The 24,567-nt window shown below is 43.7% G+C and overlaps 1 protein-coding gene across 1 annotated transcript; it reads right to left on the reverse strand.

The window, feature by feature from the left end:
* Positions 1-334: 334 nt before the first annotated feature.
* Positions 335-24,567, reverse strand: ARRDC4 (arrestin domain containing 4; the record flags this gene model as incomplete). The annotated part of the gene is made up of 8 exons (XM_081337012.1): positions 335-1,278; positions 1,378-1,532; positions 3,260-3,422; positions 4,557-4,813; positions 5,470-5,572; positions 9,464-9,611; positions 11,005-11,074; positions 24,282-24,567. 8 exons carry the CDS (start codon positions 24,565-24,567, stop codon positions 1,222-1,224), a joined length of 1,239 nt encoding a protein of 412 aa, XP_081193138.1. The 3' UTR covers positions 335-1,221.

The following is a 24,567-nucleotide window of genomic DNA, read 5'->3' on the forward strand; positions in this document are numbered from 1 at the left end:
GGAATGATACGGCTGTGTGTTTAACAGAGAAAAAGAATGTGCGGAGTCAAAATAATCTTGGTCGAGGATTGAAAAGTGCCAAGCAGAAATCCTCGTTATCTGTATGCAGATGCAAATATTTGTAATTCCCAAAGGCAGGACTTCTGTAGCTGTTGTCTTATTGCTCTCTGAAATATCCTGACCACTGCTGAGAAGCAGCAGCACAATATAGACCAGGGGTAGGCAACCTTGGCTCTTTTATGACTTGTGGACTTCAACTCCCAGAATTCCTCATCCAGCTGCTGGCTCAGGAATTCTGGGAGTTGAAGTCCATGAGTCATAAAAGAGCCAAGGTTGCCTACCCCAGACCTAGACTTACTGTTGGGCCTGACAACCTCAGGATACCTCGACTTCGCTGGCATCCTGCTATAAAACGCAGGGAGAGGGAGGGAAGGAGGAGATTGAGGAAGTAGGGAATGGACACAGGGAGGAAAAGGGAGAGATGACAGGGTGACAGGAACCAGAGGCGTCAAATCCAGAAGGGCTGATCAAGGACGGAGAGTGTAAAAGGCAGCGAGACTCCCCCAAAGAGGCGCCGAACCATAGAGCGGTTCCTAAAAACATCAAAAATGAATACTGTTGGGACACTGATGTGGGGAGGGGGGGGAGGTCCAGGGAAATGGGAAAAGTGCAGGCTTTGTGTGGCAATAATCAGATCCAGCTTTGCTTCTGCTGTAACCACTTGAACTTGGTCAAAGTGAACCTTTCAGTTCCCCAATGGAGTTGAGGATTTTTCCTTCCAAACCGACGCTTACTTTCTTCTCAGATATGGCCCAGAGTCGCCTCGTAGAGAAGATGGGCGGGGTAAAAAAAATCTAATAAATTATAATGTCCAGGCATCTTTGTGGTCAAGTGACTTCACTAACACATTCTTCCACACTTCCTTTCTTGTTCACGATTTGCTTTGACTTACGTTTTCTGGTGCCTGCCCTGACTTATTTAAGGAAGAAGAAGGAGGAGGAGGAGGAGGAGGAGGAGGAGGAGGAGGAAGAGAAGAAGAAGAAGAAGAAGAAGAAGAAGAAGAAGAAGAAGAAGAAGAAGAAGAAGAAGAAGAAGAAGAAGAAGAAGAAGAAGAAGAAGAAGAAGAAGAAGAAGAAAGCTTTGCTTCAAGCAGAGGCGGGAGGAAAAAAACCCAAACGAAGGTGTTTTCTCTCGTCAAGATGAGGCTTTTTGGGATCACCCTTAATCCATGAGTGAAACTGGCTGATTGTCTTGCACTTCAGCGGGGTAGGGGTCAATCTGCACAGAAAAACAAAAAAGTATTTACTGCTTGGGATTCATGAATTCACATAAAGCTGTTGAGAAGCTTTTAAGATTGCAGACGAGTGGGTCGATTACCTCTGAATAGAGAGGAGGTGGCTGAAATCGGAATTCCTGTATGTAGGCGAGCACAGGACAATGCAGCTGTTCATCACAATCTGCTGAAGTCGGATAAACAGTGACGTGTCTTGCGTATTCTTCCTCTGACACTATATCAGCATAATTGGGTGGTGCTGGAAACAGACACAGGTACAATGGACATGTAACTCTTTTATCTCGATCAAAGTGAAATCATGCTACAGTGATTTTTCTTCTGCACATCAATCCGTTCCTAAGCTGTAACTATGGCAACTGACGATCCAAAATACAGCCCTGATCATTTTAGTGTAACATCAGCCCTTAAAAGAGTGGCTTGAATTCAAAGAACAGATGATCCATGCCTGGATGAAATGATTTAACAACAATCAAGAGCAATTAAAATTACAGAAAGCCCTACCTGAAATCATTGACCTAAATAAAGTTTGCTGCTGATCATTTCTCTCCATATTTTTTTAAGCAACGGTACAAATCGAATAGCTAAACCCATCATTTACACATAAGAGGGTATATTTTACACAATTTTTAAGACCTTGATACTGACACAAGTACTTGCCTCTTACATCCAGCCTTGGATAAATTATTACAATAAAAATGTCTACCCCCTTTCTAGTATATTTCTATCCTTTCCCAAAGAATCATTCCCCCCCCCCCAATGACCAACATGCTAGGCCCAGTTTCACATTAAGCAAGCTTGGAACAATACTCTACTCAGCTCGCACTTCGTGAAAATAGGTATAGTCACAGAAATAACACTGCAAGCCCACTTATTTCAGAATAAAAGCTTGCCAGGTCTCCCATCTTCAGCCTACTTCACTGGCATCCTGCCGTAAAATGGGGGGGAGAGAGAATGGGGAAGTAGAAGGGGTAATGACAGGGTGACAGGAATCAGAGGTGCCAATCCTGAACAGAGGTGGGCCGATTAGGGAACTGAGCCATTCATGATAATGGAATGAGAAACTCCACTAAAGAGGTACCAAACCTTAAAGCTGTTACCAAAACACCTAATTCGAATTCCATTGTATACTCACAAATTGGTAAAGTGTGGGGGAGGGCCGGGGAAGAGGGGAAAAGGCAGACTTTGCACGGGAATATTCAGATCCAGCTTTGCTTCTGCTGTAAACACTTGACTTTAGTGAAAGTAAATCTTTTGCTACAAAGGTCTTTCATTCATAAATGTTCAAGTTGGGATAAGCCTGACAAAGCTGTTATTTCAGCTGGAAAAAAACATAATCAGAAGTGTGGGGTCCTTGGTACTCTCTGAGCTTGGTTGTTTTCTTGTAGACATTTCATTATCCAGCTAAAGTAACATTATCGGTGCTAGAAGGAGCGTGCAAACCTTCTAGCACTAATGATGTTACCTAGTTGGGGTAATGAAACATCTGCAAGAAAATCACCCAGCTCATAGAACCCCAAGGATTCCGCAGTTCAAGCCTAAAATGCAAATACTCTCTTCTACTGCTACCATCATCAGATGACTGAACATTAAAAAAAATGATTTCAAATGTACATATTTTAAGTAAAATAATTGATTTCATCCAACCTATCATAAAATATCCCATCCAGTCTCAAAGGCATACCAAGAAAACTTGGCATTATTTTTCAACATTATTTAAGTGAAAGACAGCAACTCATCTAGGCTTCCAAAAAAGGCTTTTATAGATAAAATTGATTATTTATCACTTCCACTCACTCCAATCCAGGTCAAATGCTTTCCTCACTCTACTAGCTTTCCTTCTGAAACTTGTTCAAGATTTGTTTTTCCCTCGGAACTAAAAAAAAAATCAGCCCCAAACAATGAGAAAAATATAGCCTGGTGTGTGTGTGTGTGTGTGTGTCTGTGTGTGTGTGTGTGCATGCGCACCTTCTGGATGATCAGGCAGGGTCTGAGCCAACCACCTCATATCCATAGCCAACTGGCTGATAAGGCTTGAGTTCCTGCTGGAAAAATCAGTACATGGAATGGTGCCAATGACGAAAGGCAGTTCAACCATCAGCTTTTTGGCACCGGGAATATGAACATATACCTGTGACAAGAGAGAAGACAGTTTAAACAATTTGCCAGGGGGCAAACCCAAGTTTGTGATTTTCCAAGCTGCAAAGTCATTCCCACAAACACAGCAATTTTGGATAAAGCCCTAAGAGTTTTGCAACAGGAATCCCCTCTCCAAGCCATATCATGAAGCCTTCTGGTCTATTCCAGAAGAATTTCCCCCCCCACTCATTCTATTTAGTTGCTTTATAATGTCGAATCTTTTCTGAGCTAAGGACCTGTTGACCTCATGGACACAACAAGGTAGCAGCATTAAAGTAGTTAGAGAAAAAAGAGCCAGTCTGGTCTACTGGTTAAGGCATTGGGCTAGATAGAAAGAAGAAGACTGCGAGTTCAAGTCCTGCCTTAGATGCAAAAGCCACCTGGGTGACTTTCGGCTAGTCCTTTTCTCTCAGCCCAAACCATCTCACAGGGTTGTTGTCGTGGGGAAAATAGGGAAGAATAAGATGTGTCAGATATGTTTGCCATCTTAAATTATTTGCAAAAATGATAAAAGCAGGCGATCAATCAATCTTTTGGGGGGAATATTTTTTTAAGGTTACTATCAAGTACAGGAAATCAGGAGTCCAGGCAGTTCATAGACATATATGAATATACGGCTAAAGCTCCCTACAAAAATCTGAACTACTAACGTTCAAGGCAAACTGGCATTAGAAAAGACTCAGTGGAATTCAAGGAGGGCTGGACTTGGATCTCTTGAGGGCAACAAAGGGACTCAAGACTGAACTCAACTCAACTCTTGGGCTCAGCCTGGTCATCTCCTTCAGCTACAGCTTAAGTCTAGCACCAGAAGGCAGGACAAGAAGCAATGAGTGGAAGCTTATTAAAAAGAGATCCAACCAAGATCTAAGGAGAACAATGACCGCAATCAGTGGAACAGCTTGCCTACAGAGGTTGTGGGTGCTCCATCATTGGAGGATTTCAATGATTAGACAACCATTTGTCTGGAATGGTAAGGGGTTGGCCCTTTCCAATCCAATGGAGATCTACTGAAGTCCAACTAGCCCCTTTCCTCTTGGTTTCTAAGTCTAGGCAAAAATCAGCTAGGTGTTCTTGCATTACACTCTAGGGATCACGACTGATTGAACTGGATGAAAGCCATACTCACAGCCAAGGAATATTCAACTCTGATAATACAGCAGTCAAGGATAGAAGGGGTGACAGGTGGGATTTTCAGAGTTTTGCCATTCCAGGTATCTGTGCTTCCTGAGGCAACGTGGTTTCCCCGCACGTTGGCGACCATTTGACGGAAAGTCTTTGTTTTCCCTCTAACTACGTAAGTCTGTATTTGGAAGATGGCAGCTTTCGGCACAATTAACCGAGAAGAACAATTTTCAATTTCTGCGTAAATTGGTATAACTTCACCTACGGAAAAAGAACCCAGGAACGACGAGTAAGTTATAACGTACCTATGCCAGTGACAGCCTCCTTCTCCACTGAACGATGCTTTCTTAAATATGCCTTTGAAGGTAGTTATTGTTAGATAACCTTCAATTCAAGTCAGGAAAAAAAGTTCTAATTCTGCAATAGGCAACATGAAAAAAACAAACACCCCCACATTTGTAAACTAACCTATTATGATGAAAAAGGTTTGCATTTTGAGGACAGCTCCCTCTGGCTATTTTTTTCCTCGTTTTAGTTCCTCTCGCTAAGCTAACACATTTTAAAAGGTTAGCGCCCATTATGACATTAGGCCCTAAGCCAGGGGTCTTCAAACTTGGCCCTTTTATGACTTGTGGACTTCAACTCCCAGAATTCCTCAGCCAGGCACGCTGGCTGAGGAATTCTGGGAGTTGAAGTCCACAAGTCATAAAAGGGCCAAGTTTGAAGACCCCTGCCCTAAGCACATACTTGTTACAATGGAAATTAAATTGTTTTAGTCTCACACATATGGGCTTACTAGATTTCTCTTTCTAAATCCGTTTCTGCTAAGAAGCCAGGATTTCTATAAATTCATAAAACAGCAGCCTACACGGGATATTCCAAAGCCAAACGTAATCGTGTGAACGGAATATACTTACCATTACAATACCCCTTCCTATCGATTTTGGCGCTCAAAGACACGGGACCTGAAGTGAAAAACCAGCACCCAACCATTTTATCTTGAGTTTGTCTTACAGGACTCTGCAAAAAAAAGGGGCAAGAATAAGAATCTGTGAAATGACCGGTGACTATGGTCAATTTGTCACCGAAGTACCAATAGAGCGCTAAAAGGCAGGCAAAGCCATGGAATCAAAAGGAGGCGCCTTTGTCTGCTTCTATTCTCTCCTTCTATCAGGAATGTTATTCCAACTGTCAAATATTCTCATTTGAGTTTGAGAATGGCTGTAGAGGCTGTCCTCCTGTTGTTCATTTTGTTGTTGTTAGTTGCAAAGTCTTGTCCGATCCATCGCGACCCCATGGACAACATTCCTGCAGGCCTTCCTGTCCTTTCCCATCTTCTGGAGTCCATTTAGTCTCACGCCTACTGCTTCAGGGTCTCCATCCAGCCACCTCCTTATCTGTCGTCCCCTTCTTCTCTTGCCCTCCACCTTTCCCAGCATGAGGCTCTTCTCCAGTGAGTCCTTCCTTCTCATTAGGTGGCCAAAGTATTTGAGTTTCAACTTCAGGATCTGGCCTTCTAAAAAGCAGTCAGGGTTGATCTCCTCCAGGACTGGCTGGTTTGATCGCCTTGCAGTCCAAGGGACTCGCCGTTCATTTAGTGGCCATATAAAGTTACAACGGCACCGAACAAAGTGACTTCCGGTCATTTTTCACACTGACTGACCGTTGCAGCATGTACTGGGGACATGTGATCTCCTTTTGCAACCGTCTTGTCAATGGGGAAGCCAGATTCACTTAGCAACCACTGTGGCAAGGAAGGTCGTAAAGTGGGGCAAAACTGTCTCGTACTTAGCAGACATTTTGGGGTCAATTGTGGTCATAAGTCAAGGACTATCTGTAACACTTTTGGGAAAAGATAGGTAGCCCTCTCCACCCTTCCCAGTTGCAGTCTGCTGAAGAATACACAATCGCACCCACGCATACATCCATGAAGCAGCACCACGTACTAGCTCCTTGACCTCTGATGCAGCAAATAGCTCAGACTGGCAATCAATCTTGGCTATGCTTAACCCTGAAAGGATATTAATGCAAGGACTGTGGAAATATTAAATGCAACATTTCTGGAGTGCATGAAAAGAACTCATTGTGACTCTGCAGATTTTGGGATGTGTGATTTTTCAGAGGGACCAGAACTGAGGCCATAGGAAGGAGGTCTCCTGCTTGGGGCGGGGTGGGGGGGTTGGAGTTGGGCTAGAAGACCTCCCAGGTCCCTTCCAGCTGTATGGTTCTATGAAAAGACAAGCCCTGCTCTTTTCTCCGTGGCAGGAAATGCACTCTGCTTCGGACGCCTTCCTAAGTAGCATGTGGTTTTTTTCACTGAAATGGAAACAAAAGGTTATCCTATGGAAGAATGCTACTTTTCTTTTAGAATGGAAATGAAAACATAGGAACTTTATTTATTTTGAATGTTACTGTTCTGTTTTCTTTCTTGGCGGCTTGGGATGGCTGGGAGGTTTCCAAGCTAACTCAAGAGACTTTATCTGCTACTGAGCAGGGGGTTGGACTAGATGACCTCCAAGGTTCCTTCCAACATTATCATCATCATCATCATCATCATCATCATTATTATTATTATTATCTTATCTTTTTTTCATTAAACATGAACCTCAGTCAACTGAACATTCAAACTAACTGGCGCTGATGGTTGACATGGGCTGCTGCCAGCATCCTAGGTATCAACCAGGTACCTCCTTAAAATGTAAGATGTTCCGAGTAGCGCAGTTTTTTGTAGCTTTGCTGGAGTTATGGCAGGAAGCTGCAGTTTTTTGGTGTATTTTGCAAAGTTTTTGGACATAGTTCCCAGTGCCCCGATGACAATGGGTATCACTGTTACACGTTTCATCCATAATTGCGCAGTTTCGATGGCCAGGTTGCGGTATTTCGTAATTTTTTCCAGTTCTTTTTCTTCGACTCTGGCATCTCCTGGTACAGCAATATTATTATTAATTATTATTATTATTATTATTATTATTATTATTATTATTATTATTTCATCATCATTATCATCGGCTTTTCTATATTTTGCAGGGGTAAAAGCCTTTTTTTTTGCAAGAGCTCTGCAATTCTGTGCTACCAGAGGGGTGTAGGTTATCTTTGCCCAATATTGGCTCACTCTGCTTAGCTTTACCTTCACACGAGGTGTGAAACTGTCACAGATACTGGCCAGTTGCCAAGCACCCCAACTCTGATCACAGGACTGTGGGGATGCTGCAATGGTCTGAAGTGGGCTCTCAGGCTTATTTCTGCGGCTACACCTATAACAGGCAGTCCTTGACTTGCCACCGCAACCAAGCCCAAAATTTCTGCTGCTAAGCAAGACGGTTGTTAAGTGAGTTTTGTTCCACTTTACGACCTTTCGTGCCACGGTTGGGAATCGCTGCAGTTGTTAAGTCAGTCACAGGGTTGTTAAGCGAATCTGGCTTCTCCGTTGGCTTTGCTTGTCAGACGGTCACGAAAGGGGATCACAGAACCTCCCGGGACACGGCGACCGTCATGAGTCAGCTGAATTTTGGTCACGTGACCACGGGGACGCTGCAACGGTCGTAAGTGTGAAAACCGGTGGCAAGTCACTGCTTCCAGTGCTGCTGGGCGGTCAAACGGCCACTAAACGAACGGCAGTAAGTTGTTCTACCTGTAAGGAAGATAAGTAACCAATTCTAATTACCATTCCCTGAGGAGGATTCGAACTCTGCCCCACACACTGCTCTTGATAAAGCTAAATCCATTTCATTCGGGGCTGCCGCTACTCAACACCCATCCTGGAGCCTGATCTGGCAGGACAGCTGCGAAGCGATCAGCAGCATTTAAAAAAGGGAAGAGAAGCAAGCACTCGGTGCAATTTGCATTCCTGGGGCCATCTATTTATAAGGGAAAACCAAGAAGGGAACTCGCTGAAAAGTCAGCAGAGGAACAGCCCGAAACGTCAAGGGCCAAGCGGTAGCTAGGCACAAAGGACTGTGTGAATGCGCTACAGGAGACGAACAAGCCAAATCCGAGGCAGGGGTCAAGCACGCCATAAAGTCATGAGTCCCTGCGTGCCGACACTAAACCTTCACACAGGGAGTCCTTGGCTTACAACAATTGAGCCCACACAGAGGAGAGAGGAAAAAGTAACAGAAAACTAGGGAGGGGAGGGGGAAAAAAAGGGAAAAAGAGAAAATGTGCGGTGGAAAGGGGGAAAAGAAAGGGAAAAAAAGGCATTGGTGGAGCAGTGGGCTAATGCCTCCTTAAGTAACACCAGCTGCCTGCAATTAGTGCAGGTTCGCGTCCCACCAGGCTCAAGGTTGACTCAGCCTTCCATCCTTCCGAGGTAGGTAAAATGAGGACCCAGATTGTTGGGGGCAATTAAGCTGACTTTGTAATAATGCCGCTTGGGCTGTGTGTGAAAGCCCTAATAAGCAGGCATATACATAGAATGAAGGCTACTGCTAAGCTTGTAAGCCGCCCTGAGTCTTCGGAAAAGGGCGGGATAGTAAATGGGATTTAAATAAAATAAATAAATAAATTTTTGTTGCTCGTGGAAACACTTGTTAAAGTGAATTTTGCCCCATTTTAACACCTTTCCTGCCACAGTTGCTAAGGGAATCCCTGCAGTTATATTAAGTTAGTAATGTGGTTGTTAAGACAATCTCGCTTCCCCATTGACTTTGCTCGTTAGAAGGTCTCCAAAGGGCAACACGTGACCTGCGACCGTCATAAGGAAGAGTCAGTTGCCAAATGGTCTAATTTTGATCACGTGACTACGGGGCTGCTGCCGCCGCGGCGGTCGTCGAGCATGAGAAAGGGTCGTAGGTCACTTTATACTGCGCCGTCGTAACTTTGAATGGTCACTACATGAACTGTTGTGAGCCGAAGACTGCCTGTACTCATTTGAAGGGCCCGAATCTCCTGATTGACATGCGCTGCTCTTACCAGGAGAGCAGGAGAATTGACATCAACGTGGCTGATCACTTGAAACTCTCTTGATGCAAACTGAGGGGGGGCCGTGGCGCTTTCCAGGGTTATGTTCACAAAGTACTGAATGCTGCCGAACTTCCCCATGAAGGTGGTCGCCAGGGGGCTGAACACAAGACACAAGAAATGGCAACGTTAGCACATTTCCCTTTGCAGAGGCCGACTTGTCCAAGGCAACTGTTTACAACTAAGAATTGTGGACTTCAAATCCCAGAATTCCTCAGCCAGCCCTGGCTGGCTGAGGAATTCTGGGAGTTGAAGTCCACAAGTTCTTAAAGTTGCCAAGTTTGAAGACCCCTGGTTTACAACTTTCCTTCTGAGATGCCAACACCACAAGGGACCTTGTGAGGTCCCTTGTGATGCTGGCAGGTGTATTTAAGAGATGCTCAGGGCACAAGCTGCATGCATTCTACATGACTATCCGTGAACAAATTACGCTGAACAGAATTCAGCTTCTGGCACATTGTGAAGGCTCAGGAGGCTGTTTTAATTGACCCCTTACGTGGGGCCAGATAAAGTATGATGCCCCAAAAGGCAACTGTTCTCTGTGGTAGCTTCACGAAGGCTTAACAGAAGTTATTTTGAACTCATAATGCATACTGAACGTCAAGTAAAATGCAAGTTACTGCAACATTACCGTAGTTCATTCATTTCATAACTGGCAAAAATATATATATTAAAACATCAGATGTGCAGAAAACTTTCTGGCGTGTCTGTCTATGGAGATTCAAAGTCATCCAGATTATGGTTGACTTTTTCAAGAGGCCGCTGGACTTTCTCGTTTTTCTTTGAAGACATTTCGCTTCTCATCCAAGAAGCTTCTTCAGCTCTGACTAAATGGTGGGGAAATGTACACTTTCTGGTGTATATTTCCAACTACTGGCATTTAAATCTCTATTTAACTCATCAAACATCAACCTTAGCCAACAGCAGAATTCAAAAATGCTACCGCTAGCAGCAAATTTGGTCAGCCTTGAGTCATTGTCCTAATCACACTTTCCTTCGTCCCCCCCCCCAGCAAGGTTTCTCAATCAGCCTATTCCATGCAAATGATAATCAAGTTTATTTAAAGCTACAGCTATTCGTAGAATTGGCATTAAAGGATTTCTTCTTTATTCAAACTACCAAAGGTAGATTTGTTACATCTGCTTTTCTGCCACATCTTTTTCTCAGCACAGTTTAACTGTATTCTATAATGCCTCTTCCACATGGAGAGTGTGGTGTGCATCACCCACTTCTTGCTGTCATTGTCAAGGACAAGATTTGTACAGTCCTAAAGTCCAACTTTTTGCACTTAAGGATATAGCAGTTACTCACCATTAGCTTTAAAAAAAAATCAATATAATGCAAATCAGATGGAATGTAACGCAAATCAAAATGCCAGAAGAGAATACTATGTTTAATCTGCTTTATTTATATCGTTGGTAAAATGTTTTCAGAGATTCTGTAAGAACTTTTACAATGGAAACCAATATTTCAGTTTAGGTTGCATCACTTACTGGAGAGAAAGTTGAAAACTGAAAGGGAATTCGTATTTCCCAGCTTCTAAAAGGATGAAGCCCTCATCACCTATAGAAAAAAGAAAAAAATATTATTATTTAGAATCATCTTATTAATCATAGCCATTATTAAAAAAACAACCCCAAACAGTGAAATCAGTAAGAAACTTACGTGCTTATTAAATAAAATTTTGTTTGCTTCCTCTGACAGGCAATAACTATGATGGAACTAAAATTAACTTTGGCCAGATACAAAATATAATGTTGAGAATTGTTGTTGAGAATACAGTATTCCAATTTTGGGTGGATGGGGGTGGTTGGAACATGGGCATGTGCTGTATGTCTTTTGCCCCCATATAAATAATTTTCAGACAATGCAACAGAAAAACATACAGTAAGGCCTTTAATCAATCTTCAGTTCTTGAAACAGAAGGGTTATTTTTCCATCCTATTCTATCATATCTTTGCCAAATATCTTTATTATGGAACGTGAGAAGAGCCCACGATAGGTGAACGAATTTTTCTTCTTCTTAATGACAGCCAAATTCACACCATTTGTTTTACCTAGAAAACTGCTGAAATCCATTTTGATTTTCATATATTAGGCGGAAACTCGACCACAACAGCTTGCTCAATACACCACGATTAACCATAATGGTATTACATGCGAATGTAACCATAGAATGCTATGTTTAAAAGAGTTATAAATCAGAGAGCATAGACTTTAAGTATTTCAGATAGATTTGAAAAGGGTTGTATCGTGTTGCCCTATCAACTTCTTGTCCATTTCTACCTTGTATAAGATATTTAATAGTCTGAATTCCCATCCTGGCAGATAATTGACAATTATGCCTATGGAGATTCTCAATCACCCAGGTCACGATTGTTCCACTTTTGTTTCCAAAAGTCAAGTAGAATTTCTTGTTTTTTTACCCTTGAGAGCATTTTGCTTCTCATCCAAGAATCTTAACAGAATAACAGAGTTGGAAGGGACCTTGGAGGTCTTCTAGTCCAACCCCCTGCTCAGAACTGAAGATGCTTCTTAGGTGAGAAGTGAAATTGAAATCCAGGAAAGTCCAGTTGCCTTTTGGAAAAAAGCACTTTTGGAACAACGGGCCATTATACTGCTTCTGCACCCACCCACCCCAGCTTGAGATGTCTCACTGCTGCAACAGCCCTTCATACAATATGAGACAATGCACTCTGAAGACCATCCTCACACCTGGTGAACCACAGCGGAGTCGTTCAAAGAATAGTGCTTTTAAGTATAATGCCATTGTTTTCATTGTTCTGAAGGGAAACTGTACAGCCAGTCTTTATACCAGGGGGTCTTCAAACTTGGCCCTTTGATGACGGGTGGACTTCAACTCCCAGAATTCACCCGTCATCAAAGGGCCAAGTTTGAAGACCCCCGTTTTAGATCTTCTTTTCAAAAAACCTAAAACATCAAAACAACATTTCTGCTTTCGAATAGTGAATTGTTGTGAACAAAAATGAGATTCACTAGAACAGAGGTCCCCAACTTTTTGGGCATCAGGGACCGGTTCCCTGGAGAGAGGTTTTTTTCCCCATGGACCGGAGTATTGTGTGCTGCCTGCATCTTGTGGATGGGGCTTTGCTTGTTTGTACGACCCGTTTGCTGACATGCCGCAGCCCGGTACCATCAACAGGCACATAGACATTAACAACATTTGTAGACTGCAAAAGAGACAAAGACCAGTATAATCAGCACTGAGATCGGCATGGATTTACTCCAAGGTTAACTACAGACCAACAATCAAGTAAGCAGAACCTCAGTCAGGAAGCTGCAGAAGAACCAACAGCAAACAGCCCAAACAAATAACAACAACAACAACGAAGTTGGAAGGGACCTTGGAGGTCATCTAGTCCAACCGCCTGCTCAGGCAGGAAACCCTATACCATTTCGGACCAATGGCTGCCCAGTTTCTTCTTAAAAACCTTCCCCTACTGAAGCAGCCACAAGTTCTGGTGGCAAGCGGTTCCATTGGTTGATTGTTCTCACTGTCAGGAAATTCCTCCTTAATTCTAGGCTGCTTCTCTTTTTTTTAAATTAGTTTTCCAATATTACAATAGTATCTTTAAAAAGCAACGTGGTGTCTGGGTTACAATAGTTCCATTTCAGACAAATACATATTATTACAAATCTCCAAATTGTTGTAACCAATACTTTCTCTCTCGTTTCCTTTAATACATATTATCTCTTATCTAAATTAACATACTTCTCATTGCTATCCATCAGTCATTTAAAAGTTTTCTTATATTTGTCAATACTTTGGTATTTTTTATATTTTAACATTCCATCTTTAAAACATCAAACACCTTACATATTTTTCCAGCTTTAATTTTACATTGATATTAAAATTAAATGTTTAAAGTTTCTCATTTTCATATTGCTAAATAACCTCCTTTCCTTTTAAACAATTTTCTCCAATACCTAGTAATGTAAATACACTTCTTATTTATCTCATTTCCATATCAATGTTAGTAGTACAATATTAGAATGGTAGTCATTAGGATACCAATTGCAAGGAGGAGAAAGAGGAGGAGGACAATATAATATTCTTATTTCTCATTTATAGTTTCCACATATTAAAAATTAACCAAAATTTCTTCCGTTTCAACATTTAATACATCCTTTCATGTCACTACATCCAAGTATATTAGTTACATTCTATCATTCTTAACATATATACAACTTAATCCATGTCATTTAAAGAACTCAATATTTCAATGTTAGTATTCATACATCTGTGTTTTTTTAATTAGTCAGTATTTTTATCTACTCATCAAAACAATCTTTCATAATCCAAGTACAATCCTGTCTATTTTGGTATTATCTATTTCAGGCCTCTTAAGGATGTCCATATTTCTTCAATCTTATTCTTGCTTTTTTCCTTTGCCATGTCATTTTTCGCTTCTTTGCCTCAGGGTCATCAAAGCATTCTTGTGTTGTTATATCATACTGAAGTAGCCCTCCAGTCTCCATTTTTGAAGGATTGAGGAGTCTGTTAACAGCACCAAATCTTCTCATTATTTTCACCTCTTGATATAATTGCCCTGGACTGAATAAATTTTTTCCCCACCTGTTTCCCATTATGGTCTTCAAAAGTCTGTGTTTGTTGAATAGTTAATTCTTCTGCCAATGTATTTGATTGTTCAATTTCTTCTGTTAAGTTCTGTCCTGATAAAATATTAGTTGTAGTCACAGTTTGAGTTTGTTTCTTCGAGATGCTTTCTAATTCTTTTCCAAAAGCTCTTATTTCATCGCCAGCTGTAGAAAGGAACTGATAAGTTTGATAAGATATTTCCCACATAGCATAGATTTGTTTTTGAAACTCTTCCATGGTGGAGTTTCACATCTGGTGTTCAAGGTTAATCTTATCTTGTTTTTCTTAAATATTTTCTTGATTTTTTTTTAAAAGAGAAAGTCAGATTGCAATTTCAGGTTTAGCCACTGGATGTCCCCCAAGTACTTTGAAAGTTCTTTTCTTTTAGTCCGTTTCTTTTTTCAACATTTTTTTTAAAAAACACCCCTGAGCTTGCTCGCCACTTATTTGAAGGGAGGGTTGAATTCCCCCTCCCTCTCCACAGGGGGGAAGGTACTTAGCAGCTTATTTAGGTGAAAAGAAGATTAAGGTATAAGAGAGGAATCTTACCCCCGTCTCTTCCACGCTGCTTTAATGTTGCCTGGTGGTAAGTTTGACTTCGGCTGTCTGCAGCCTAGTAACTGGCCATATTACTATGGCCAGTCTTTTCATCCGCCGGTACGAAGGGAATGCAGGCACTAACGGGGGTGGGTGGGTTTGCAGCTCCCCTGCGTTTCTGCAAAAGCCCCTTCTTTCTGGTCACCCCTCCAAGGAGACTCTTCGGCCCTTTTAGGACCCCCCAGCGATTTGAAACTGGACATGGAAGACAAGAGCCGTCCTTCAGACGTCCATGTTGGCTGGCTTGGCAAACCGGAAGCCTCTAGGTTGCTTCTCTCCTTGGTGAGTTTCCCTCCGTTGCTTCTTGTCCTGCCTTCAGGTGCTTTGGACAATAGCTTGACTCCCTCTTTTTGGGGCAGCCCCTGAGATATTGGAACCCTGCTATCATGTCACCCCTCATCCTTCTCTTCATTAAACTAGACATATCCAGTTCCAGTAACTGTTCCTTGTATGTTTTAGCCTCCAGTCCCCTGATCATCTTTGTTGCTCTTCTCTGTACTCTTTCTAGAGTCTCAACATCTTTTTTACGTTGTGGTGACCAAAACTGGATGCAGTATTCCAAGTGTGGCCTTACCAAGGCATTGTAAAGTGGTATTAATACATCACGTGATCTTGATTCTATTCCTCTGTTAATGCAGCCTAGCACTGTCTTGGCTTTTTTTGCCAGCTGCAGCACACGGCTGGTTCATACTTAAGTGATTGTCCACTAGGACTCTGAGATCCCTCTCACAATTACTACTATTGAGCAAGGTACCACCTATGCTATATCTGTGCATGTGGTTTTTCTTGTCTAAATGTCTAAGACCGTCTAAGACCGTCCCCACCCAGACAGGGCGAGCCACCAGAATATAAACCGAGGGCAAACCCCACTCCTTACTAGCAATGATGATGTTACTAAGGGTAATGAAACATCTGCAAGAAGACAAGCAAACTCAGAGAGCACCACCAAGAACCTCACTTCAACCCTGAGCGACAGATATTCTCCTTCACTGGAATTCTTCTCTGGTGCCGAAGCTCTGTGTACATCAAAGCAACAGAATTGTGATACTAACTTAGTAGCTGCAGTGATTTGCTTAACAACTGTGGCAAGAAAGGTCATTAAGACGGGAGCAAAACTCACTTAACAATGGTAATTTTGCAATGGAAATTGCAAATGGAAATTGCGGGTTCAGTGGCGGTCATAAGTCGAGGACTGCCTGCCCTTTTATTTCTTGCAAGATCCTCAAAAGGCACGGCCACTGGAGTGAGACAGAGCAGAGTAAAAAGGAACGGCAGGAAATTCTGCATGGTCAGGAGCAGGAACTAAATCATTTTGTAGATCTTGTAAGCCGCCCTGAGTCTTCGGAGAAGGGCGGGATATAAATGGAATTAAAATAAAATAAAATAAAAATCTTTTCCTATTGCAGGGGTAGGCAACCTTGGCTCTTTTATGACTCGTGGACTTCAACTCCCAGAATTCCTGAGCCAGCATGGCTCAGCTTGGAAACCTCTCCCTTTCCCCTCAGCATGGCTGGCTCAGGAATTCTGGGAATTGAAGTCCGCGAGTCATAAAAGAGTCAAGGTTGCCTACCCCTGTCCAATTGAGCAAAGGCAAGAAACCCGGAGATCCTTCAGGAATTGCTAAGCCCCACTTCTCAGCAGCACAAATTGGGACAGGTTGTGCCGAGGAACACAACATTCTACGGTAGTTCTGCAACGTCTGGAAGAGCACAGCTCCTTCAATCCGGACGACGCAAGCAGAAACATTCCAGAACTGAATTAACATTACAGAAAGTTCTTCCGTGCTTTGCACGGTGTGCCGGGTTTGTATTTTCTATTATCAATAACCAAATTGCGTAGATTAAGAGATGAGCTCCTGAATCCTGGATAGGAGACAGACTGGCGGAAACAGGTGAATGTGTGTGTGTGTCTTTGTGTTTTGTAATTTCAAAAGGGGAAACATTTGTGATGTCACTTTATGCAGAGAGTTTTTTTATAAAAAAAAAAGCAATGGACTTCACTGAAGTTAAATTGGATAGGGTACTATGCCTTACAAGAGTATATGTGAATGGAAGCAAGCCAGTGATTTGCACAACTGCAATAATGTGAGTAAGGTAGCCCAGCAGTTGAAAAACTTTTATCTAAAAAAAAAGTCAGTTACAAGCCAGGAATCCTGGCTTGCATGAGAATTTTTCTTCTTTTGCAGGTTTGTTTTCCAAGCTGTTCAAAGGGAAGGGCGGTGTACGCCAAAGGGATCTTCCCTCACGTTATAGGAGTCCTTGACTTACAACGGTTGATTTAGTGCAGGGGTCTTCAAACTTGGCCCTTTTATGACTTGTGGACTTCAAGTCCCAGAATTCCTTACCCAGCTGAAGAATTCTGGGAGCTGAAGTCCACAAGTCATAAAAGGGCCAAGTTTGAAGACCCCCGATTTAGTGACTCCTCAAAGGTACAATGGCACTGGGGAAAAGGGGCCTTATGACTTTTCACACGACCCTTGCGGATCCTGGTGCTCCATGTGATCAAGATTCAGATCCTTGGCAACTGACTCATATTTATGATGATTGCAGTCATGTGATCACTTTTCCTGCCCTTCTGACAAGCAAAGTCAGTGAGGAAGCCAGATTCCCTTAACAACTGTGTTACTAACAGCCGCAGCGATTCACTTAACAACTGTGGCAAAATGAGGCAAACATCTAAGTGAACAAATGTCTCAGCAACAGAAATTTGGGGCTCAACTGTGGTGGCAAGTTGAGGACTACCTGTTATCAAACTTTATTCATGGATTAAAGCTGCAAATAAAGGGGCTCCATATTGAAAGAGTTTCATTCCTCCTGTGTTGAAAAAAAAACCCTCTACAAAAGGGAGGGAGGGAAACTGGCACCATGCCCCAAATCTAGTGCTTTGCTTGACGCAGATGCCCACTGCTATTGGCTCTAAGATTTGCTATTCCATTTTACAAAATGGGCTGAAGCTGGCATGGAATGAAAAGCCAGCTTCGTGCAATATAATACCTTCTTTTTAAATGGATGTTGTTGTTGTTGTTAGCTGCGAAGTCGTGTCCGACCCATCGCAACCCCATGGGCAACGTTCCTCCAGGCCTTCCTGTCCTTTACCATCTTCTGGAGTCCCTTTAAGCTCACGCCTCCTGCTTCAGTGACTCCATCCAGCCACCTCCTTCTCTGTCGTCCCCTTCTTCTCTTGCCCTCGACCTTTCCCAGCATTAGGCTCTTCTCCAGTGAGTCCTTCCTTCTCCTTAGGTGGCCAAAGTATTTGAGTTTCTGCTTCAGGATCTGGCCTTCTAAAGAGCAGTTGATCTCCTCTAGGACTGACCGGTTTGATCGCCTTGCAGTCCAAGGGACTCGCAGGAGTCTTCTCCAGCACCGTAGTTCAAAGGCCTCAATTCTTTGGCGCTCAGCCTTTCTTATGGTCCAGCTTTCACATCCATACATTGCAATTTTAAATGGATAAATTGTATTATTTTTAATTCTGTTTCCTCCAGAGGAAAAAAACAACAGTTCTATTCCCCCCCCCATTTTCTAGGCATAGGCAGGGAATTTCAAAATCTCTTGTAGTCACTTAATGGCAAGCTTCCAGTGGAGGCAAGGATATGTTAAGCATGCTATAACTGCTGGGGATGCAAAACGTGCCTGGTTTCACCAGATATAGCTGCCAGTGAGAACACAACCTTAAAATAAAAGCTGCTCAGAATCAAAGACTCCGAAGAACTCTGCTTGCTCCTTCCCACGTCTCTCTGCCAGCAAATCCTGAAAATTTCTGTTCGGGAGCCAGATTAACATGTGGAAGAAAATTCAGTAAAAGTCTATAGGACCCTAAAAGACCAATGAAGTTATTTTGGCAAAAAAAACAAACCAGATGCTAAAGCCTCTTCTGCTTTTAATAGTTGTGCAGAAGACAGTCTCAACAGGCCCTTTTTAGCACCCACTGGAATAATGTCTGGGCAGTAATAGCAATAAAATAAGAAGGAATAAGTTATTACCACTTTTGTACTGCTACCAGGTAAATTATGTAGAAATCTGTGTGTATTAGCAGGGATCAGACTCCTCTTGTGGGAATCGTTACAGGAAGTCCTCGACTTAAATAATGCTTCACTTACTGACCATTCGAAGTTACAATGCTGAAAAATGTGACTTACAACAGTTTCTCACACTTAATGGCCATTGCATGGCCACATGATCAAAATCCAGATGCTTGCTGTCTCATATTTATGACCACTGCAGAGTCCCAGGTTGATATGAGCATCTTTTGTGAGCTTCTAACCAGCAAAGTCAATGGGGGGGAAGCCAGCTTCACTTAACAACCGTGGTACTAATTTAACAACTGCAGTGATTCACTTAAAACTGTGGCAAGAAAAGTTGTAAAATGGGACAAAACCCACTTAAATGTCTCACATAACAACAGATATTTTTGGCTCAATTGTAGTCATATGTCGAGGACTACCTGTATTTTTCTTTTAGAAATTCCAACAACTATTCGTTCAATTCAGCTGGCACAAAGCCTTTTAATTCCTTGGCACGTGCCCTTCTCCCTTGCACCAGGGATCCTCTCATAAATCTGACATTTTCTACTACAATCTGGAATTACACAGGATCTATCAATAACAGTAAACCACATGGGAAATAATAATAAAGTTGGAGGTCATCTACTCCAACCCCCTGCTCATTTCAGACAAATGGCTGTCCAGTCTCTTCTTAAAAACCTCCAGTGTTGGAGCAATCACAGCTTCTGGAGGCAAGTTGTTCCACTGGTTAACTGTTCTAACTGTAAGGAAGTTTCTCCTTAGTTCTAGGTTGCTTCTCTCCTTGATTAGTTTCCATCCGTTGCTTCTTGTCCTGCCTTTGGGCGCTTTGGAGAATAGCTCGACTCCCTCTTCTTTGGGGCAGCCCCTGAGATATTGGAACACTATCTTCATGCCACCCCTCGTCTTTCTCTTCATTAAACTAGACATACCCAGTTCCAGCAACTGTTCCTTGTATGTATTAGCCTCCAGTCCCGATAATCTTTGTTCTCTTTTCTGTACTTTTTCTAGAGTCTCAACAGCTTTTTTACATCGAGGTGACCAAAATTGGACGCAGTATTCCAAGTGTGGCCTTACCAAGGCATTGTAAAGTGATATTAACACTTCATGTGATTTTGATTCTATCCCTCTGTTAATGCAGCCTAGCACTGTGTTGGCTTTTTTGGCAGCTGCAGCACATGGCTGGCTCATATTTAAGTGATTGTCCATTAGGACTCCAAGATCCCTCTCACAGTTACTACTTTTGAGCAAGGTACCACCTATACCAGGGGTGTCAAACTGCCGGCCCACAGGTCGGATGCGTCATGTGGAAACCGCGCCCACCCCATTGCTGGCAGTGGCAAAACTGTCCCGATACGTTGCACGTCACGTGATATCATGAGTTTGACATGTCTGACCTATAATATACCTGTAAATTTGCTTTTTCTTGCGTAAATGTAGAACCTTACTTTTTTCACCATTAAATTTCATTTTGTTAGATAGCGCCCAGTGTTCAAGTCTGTCCAGATCCTACTCTATCTTAAGCCTGTCTTCTGGAGTGTTGGCTATTCCTGCCAGCTTGGTGTCGTCTGCAAATCTGATGAGTTCCCCATCTATCCCCTCGTCCAAATCCCACTACACACTTCCCTCCATGTAGATGCAGTTCCATTGAGGACCACACACTGAGTACGGCTGGTCAGCCAGCTACGAATCCATCTGGTGGTGATGCTGTCTAACCCACATTTTTCTAACTTATCAAGTAGTAGGTTGTGATCAAATGCCTTACTGAAGTCCAAGTAAATTATATCCACAGCATTCCTCTGGTCCACTAATTTTGTCATTTGGTCAAAGAATGCAATAAATTTGTCTACATTCATTCCTTTCAAATCTTCCTAGTAAGTAAATTTTATTATGGTCACAGACCAGCATTAGAACATAGAATAACAAATTGAAAGAGGCTTTGAAGGTCTTCTAGTCCAACTCCTCTAGTCCAACATTCTCTTGTAAAAACCTCCAGTGATGGAGCACCCACAACTTTTAAAGGCCGTTCTACTGGTTCATTCTCATTGTTAGGAAATTTCTTAGGTTAAGTTGCTTCTCTCTTTGAATAACTGATGAGTCCTAGTGGATGATCACTTGACTATGAGCCAGCAGTGTGCAGCAGCAGCCAAAAGAGCTAATACAATCCTGGGTTGCATAAACAGAAGCACAGAATCAAGATCACATGAGGTATAAGTACCGCTTTACAAAGCCCTAGTAAGACCACACCTGGAATACTGCAGCCAATTTTGGTCACCATATCACAAAAAAGATGCTGAGAGTTTGGAAAAAATTCAGAGAAGAGAAACTAAGATGATCCAAGGCCTGGAGACTAAAACATACAAAGAACGGCTGCAGGACTTGGGTTTGACTAGTCTAAAGAAAAGAAGAAACAGGGGAGACATGATAGCAGTGTTCCAGTACTTGAGGGGCTGCCACAAAGAAGAGGGGGGTCATGTTATTCACCAAAGCATCAGAGGGAAGGACAAGAAAAAATGGTTGGAAACTGATCAAAGAGAGAAGCAACCTGGAATTAAGGAGAAACTTTCTGACAGTGAGGACAATTGACCAGCGGAACAGCTTCCTCCAGAAATCGTGGGCGGTCCATCACTGGAGGTTTTTAAGAAGAGACTGGACATTCACTTGTCTGAGATGGTATAGGTCCTCCTGCTTGAGCAGGGGGCTGGACTAGAAGACCTCCAAGGTCCATTCCAGTTCTATTCTATTCTAAATTCCATTTTCCATCCATTGTTTCTTGTCTTTCCTTCTGGTGCTTTGGAAAATAGGTTGACCCCCTCTTCTTTCTGGCAGCCCCTCACATATTGGAGCCCTGCTATCATGTCACCCCCTAGTCCTTCTTTTCACTAGACTAGACAAGCAGAATTCCTGCAACCGTTCTTCGTATGTTTTAGCCTCCAGCCCCCAATCATTTCTGTTGCTCTTCTGCACTCTTTCCGGATTCTCAGCATCTTTTTTGTAATGTGGTGACCAAAGCTGGATGCAATGTTCCAAGTACTGACACTTTATAAGTACTAATACTTCATGTGACAATAATCATAAAAAAGACAAGATAATATATTGCAATTAGTGATGGGAGGCCCTTAGTGCTCTCTGAGCTTGCTTGTTTTCTTGCAGACGTTTCATTAGCCTAACTAGGTAACATCATCAGTGCTAGTAAGGAGTGGGGTTTTCTGTCGGTTTATATTCTGGTATCTCGCCTGTCTGGGGGGGGGGGCTGTCTGAGGGACTCTTTGGTTGGGCTGTTTAGTAATGACTCTTTGGCAGTTTTTGCTTATTTGATTGTTGGTCTGAAGTTGACTTTGGAGTTAATCTATGCTGAGCTGAGTGCTGGAGTCTTTTTCTCTTTTGGACTGGTTGATTGTCTCTTTTGCAGTCTATAGAGGTTGTTAATGTCTGTGTGTCTGTTGATGGCTGATTTGTCAGAGTGCCAAGCTCCTAGAAATTCCCTGGCATTTTTGGATTTGTCCTGGTCTAGGATTGTCACATTTTCCCAATTGAAACTAGGGTGAAATCTGTCTACATGTTTTCGTCATGCCCTTTGACTGCCCATGGGCAGTCAAAACCTGCCTAATTTTGCAGACAACATAACAAAATTGGGTACATTTAAAGAGATCTCCCCAATCTTCCTAGTGCAGGGGTAGACGACCTTGGCTGGCTCAGGAATTCTGGGAGTTGAAGTCCACGAGTCAAGGCTGCCTACCCCTGTCCTAGTGTATCTCTGCGGATTATCCTCTGAAAAGACCCCCATCCCCTTGGCATAATGATTTTCTTCAGAAAGAAAAAGGCAGACTTTATCCCCAACTCCTGCTCCTCAAACATAGCCTGGCTTCAGCCAGTTTCCCAAGGAACTAAATGGTCTGCCTTTCCCCCTTTCAGAACTGCAGATTCCACTTCTTGAATAATAGGGGCACGTGTGCACTTTTGAATGACTCTTCATTTCCTTCCTGGCTCAGCTGCACCTTATCTAGAGAGCCTCTGAGAGAGAGAGAGAGAGAGAGAGAGAGAGAGAGAGAGAGAGAGAGAGAGAGAGAGAGAGAGAGAGAGAGAGAGAAAAGGTAGCAGCATAAAATGGTGTTGTAGGCTGCTGCAATTATTCTTATTTTGGAAGCTTTTTGACAGAAAGACCCGCCAACATTTTTTGCCTCTTTCTGCTCCATCCCAGCTCGCCCAAGCCGTCCCTCTATCCCCCAATCGTTTCTCTTCCACTCCTCTCTACTTCGCGTCTGATTAACTGAGTCTGCACACGAAGCCATTTGACATTTCACTTACTCATCCCGTATCTGTTCTATTTCACCAAGCGGCTTCATCTTAGCTGCCTGCTCTTTAAATGGCTTTTGCATATTTAACTGGGGGGGGGGGGAGAGGCATGATTGACTGTGTGCACTTCGAAACCAGGAACCTAACTGTTCCAGAGAGCCACACAACTTGTTTACGGAGCAGCAGGCAACTAAAATAATAAAAAAAATAAAATTAAAATTCTAAACAGTCGTCCTCCTGCCCCTGTGAAGCTCCCCCGAGTCTCGATTAGGCAGACTCCGGCCTCAACAACCGGAGTTCCCACCAGACTATCACTTCTCCCGAGGAGATTTATTGCCTTCTCTGCGCCTATAAATAAGCCTGGCAAGCTGGAAGAACAGAATGTTTCGGTTTTGATCTTCTTTTTTGAACACAGCTAGGCTCAGAAATGGCCTTTAGGAGCGCCGGTGGATACACAGGCCTGTGCACTTAGAACAGCTTTCCTTCTCCCCTATGAATTCAGCCTCCATCATCCACAGCCAGGACCCTGGGAACTGAAGTTCAGTCGCAGCCCCAAGGCTGCTGGAAAAAGATGGGAGGTTTTTGTTAAGAAGAGACTGGACAGTCCCTTGTCTGAAATGTGTAGGATCTCCTGCTTGAGTAGGCGGGGGGGGGGGGGGAAGGGGGGTTGGACTAGAAGACCTCCAGGGTCCCTTCCAACTCTGCTCTATTCTGATTCTGAAGCAGAAATTAAACAAACCTGTTCTCTTTATCCCAAAGCTCCACTGAAGCTACTGGACGTAGGAGATCAGCTTGTCATCCTGCAGTCTCCTGGACTGCAAGGCCCATCATCCCCCAAACAAGTACACAGCCAGCAGGGCAGAAGCCGGCAAAACAGGGACGAATAAAAGACTCCAGGGACTCCGATGCCCAGCCAAGCCCTCCCCCCCCCGCCTTCCACTCCAGCTTTTCCGGCCAAGGCACTCTCCGGAGACATCGGACCACGACCGGCTGGGGATGATGGGAGACAGAACCCGACGTCCCTGGCGCGGGGCAAATCAGCTTGCTTGGAGGAAAAGGAGCTCGACCCGCCCGGCTCGCTGGGGACTGCAGTCCTGGGCCGGCTGGTGGCGGACGATGGGGACTGTAGTCCTGCCTCTTCCGAGGGGGCAACTTGCCAAGAGGCGGCCGGGGATGATGGGGGCGGTGGTCCCTGCCCGCCACGCCCGCGCTTCCCTCCCCACCCTCCCTCTGCTCGCCTGCCAGCAGCAGCTCCCGCCGGGCGTCCAGGTAGGGCACCTCCGCTTCCAGACGGGTGCCGGTGGCCGCCGGAGGGGAAGGCGGCGGCGGCTGCATGGGCGGCGGCGCTTCGGTCCAAGCAGCCCGGGCGCCCCCGTGGGCCTCGAGGCGGAGGGCGCGCAGCCGCAGCGGCGCCGCCAGCTCCAGCAGCACCTGCCCGGAGACCGCCTGCCCGCCGCAGAAGCCCTGCGCGCCGCCGGACGCCTCGCCCAGCGCCACGGACAGCAGCGGCGCCCCGCCCGCCAT

The sequence above is a fragment of the Vipera berus genome (assembly GCF_964194415.1).
Source record: "Vipera berus genome assembly, chromosome: 12".
In the NCBI taxonomy this organism is placed as follows: domain Eukaryota; kingdom Metazoa; phylum Chordata; class Lepidosauria; order Squamata; family Viperidae; genus Vipera; species Vipera berus.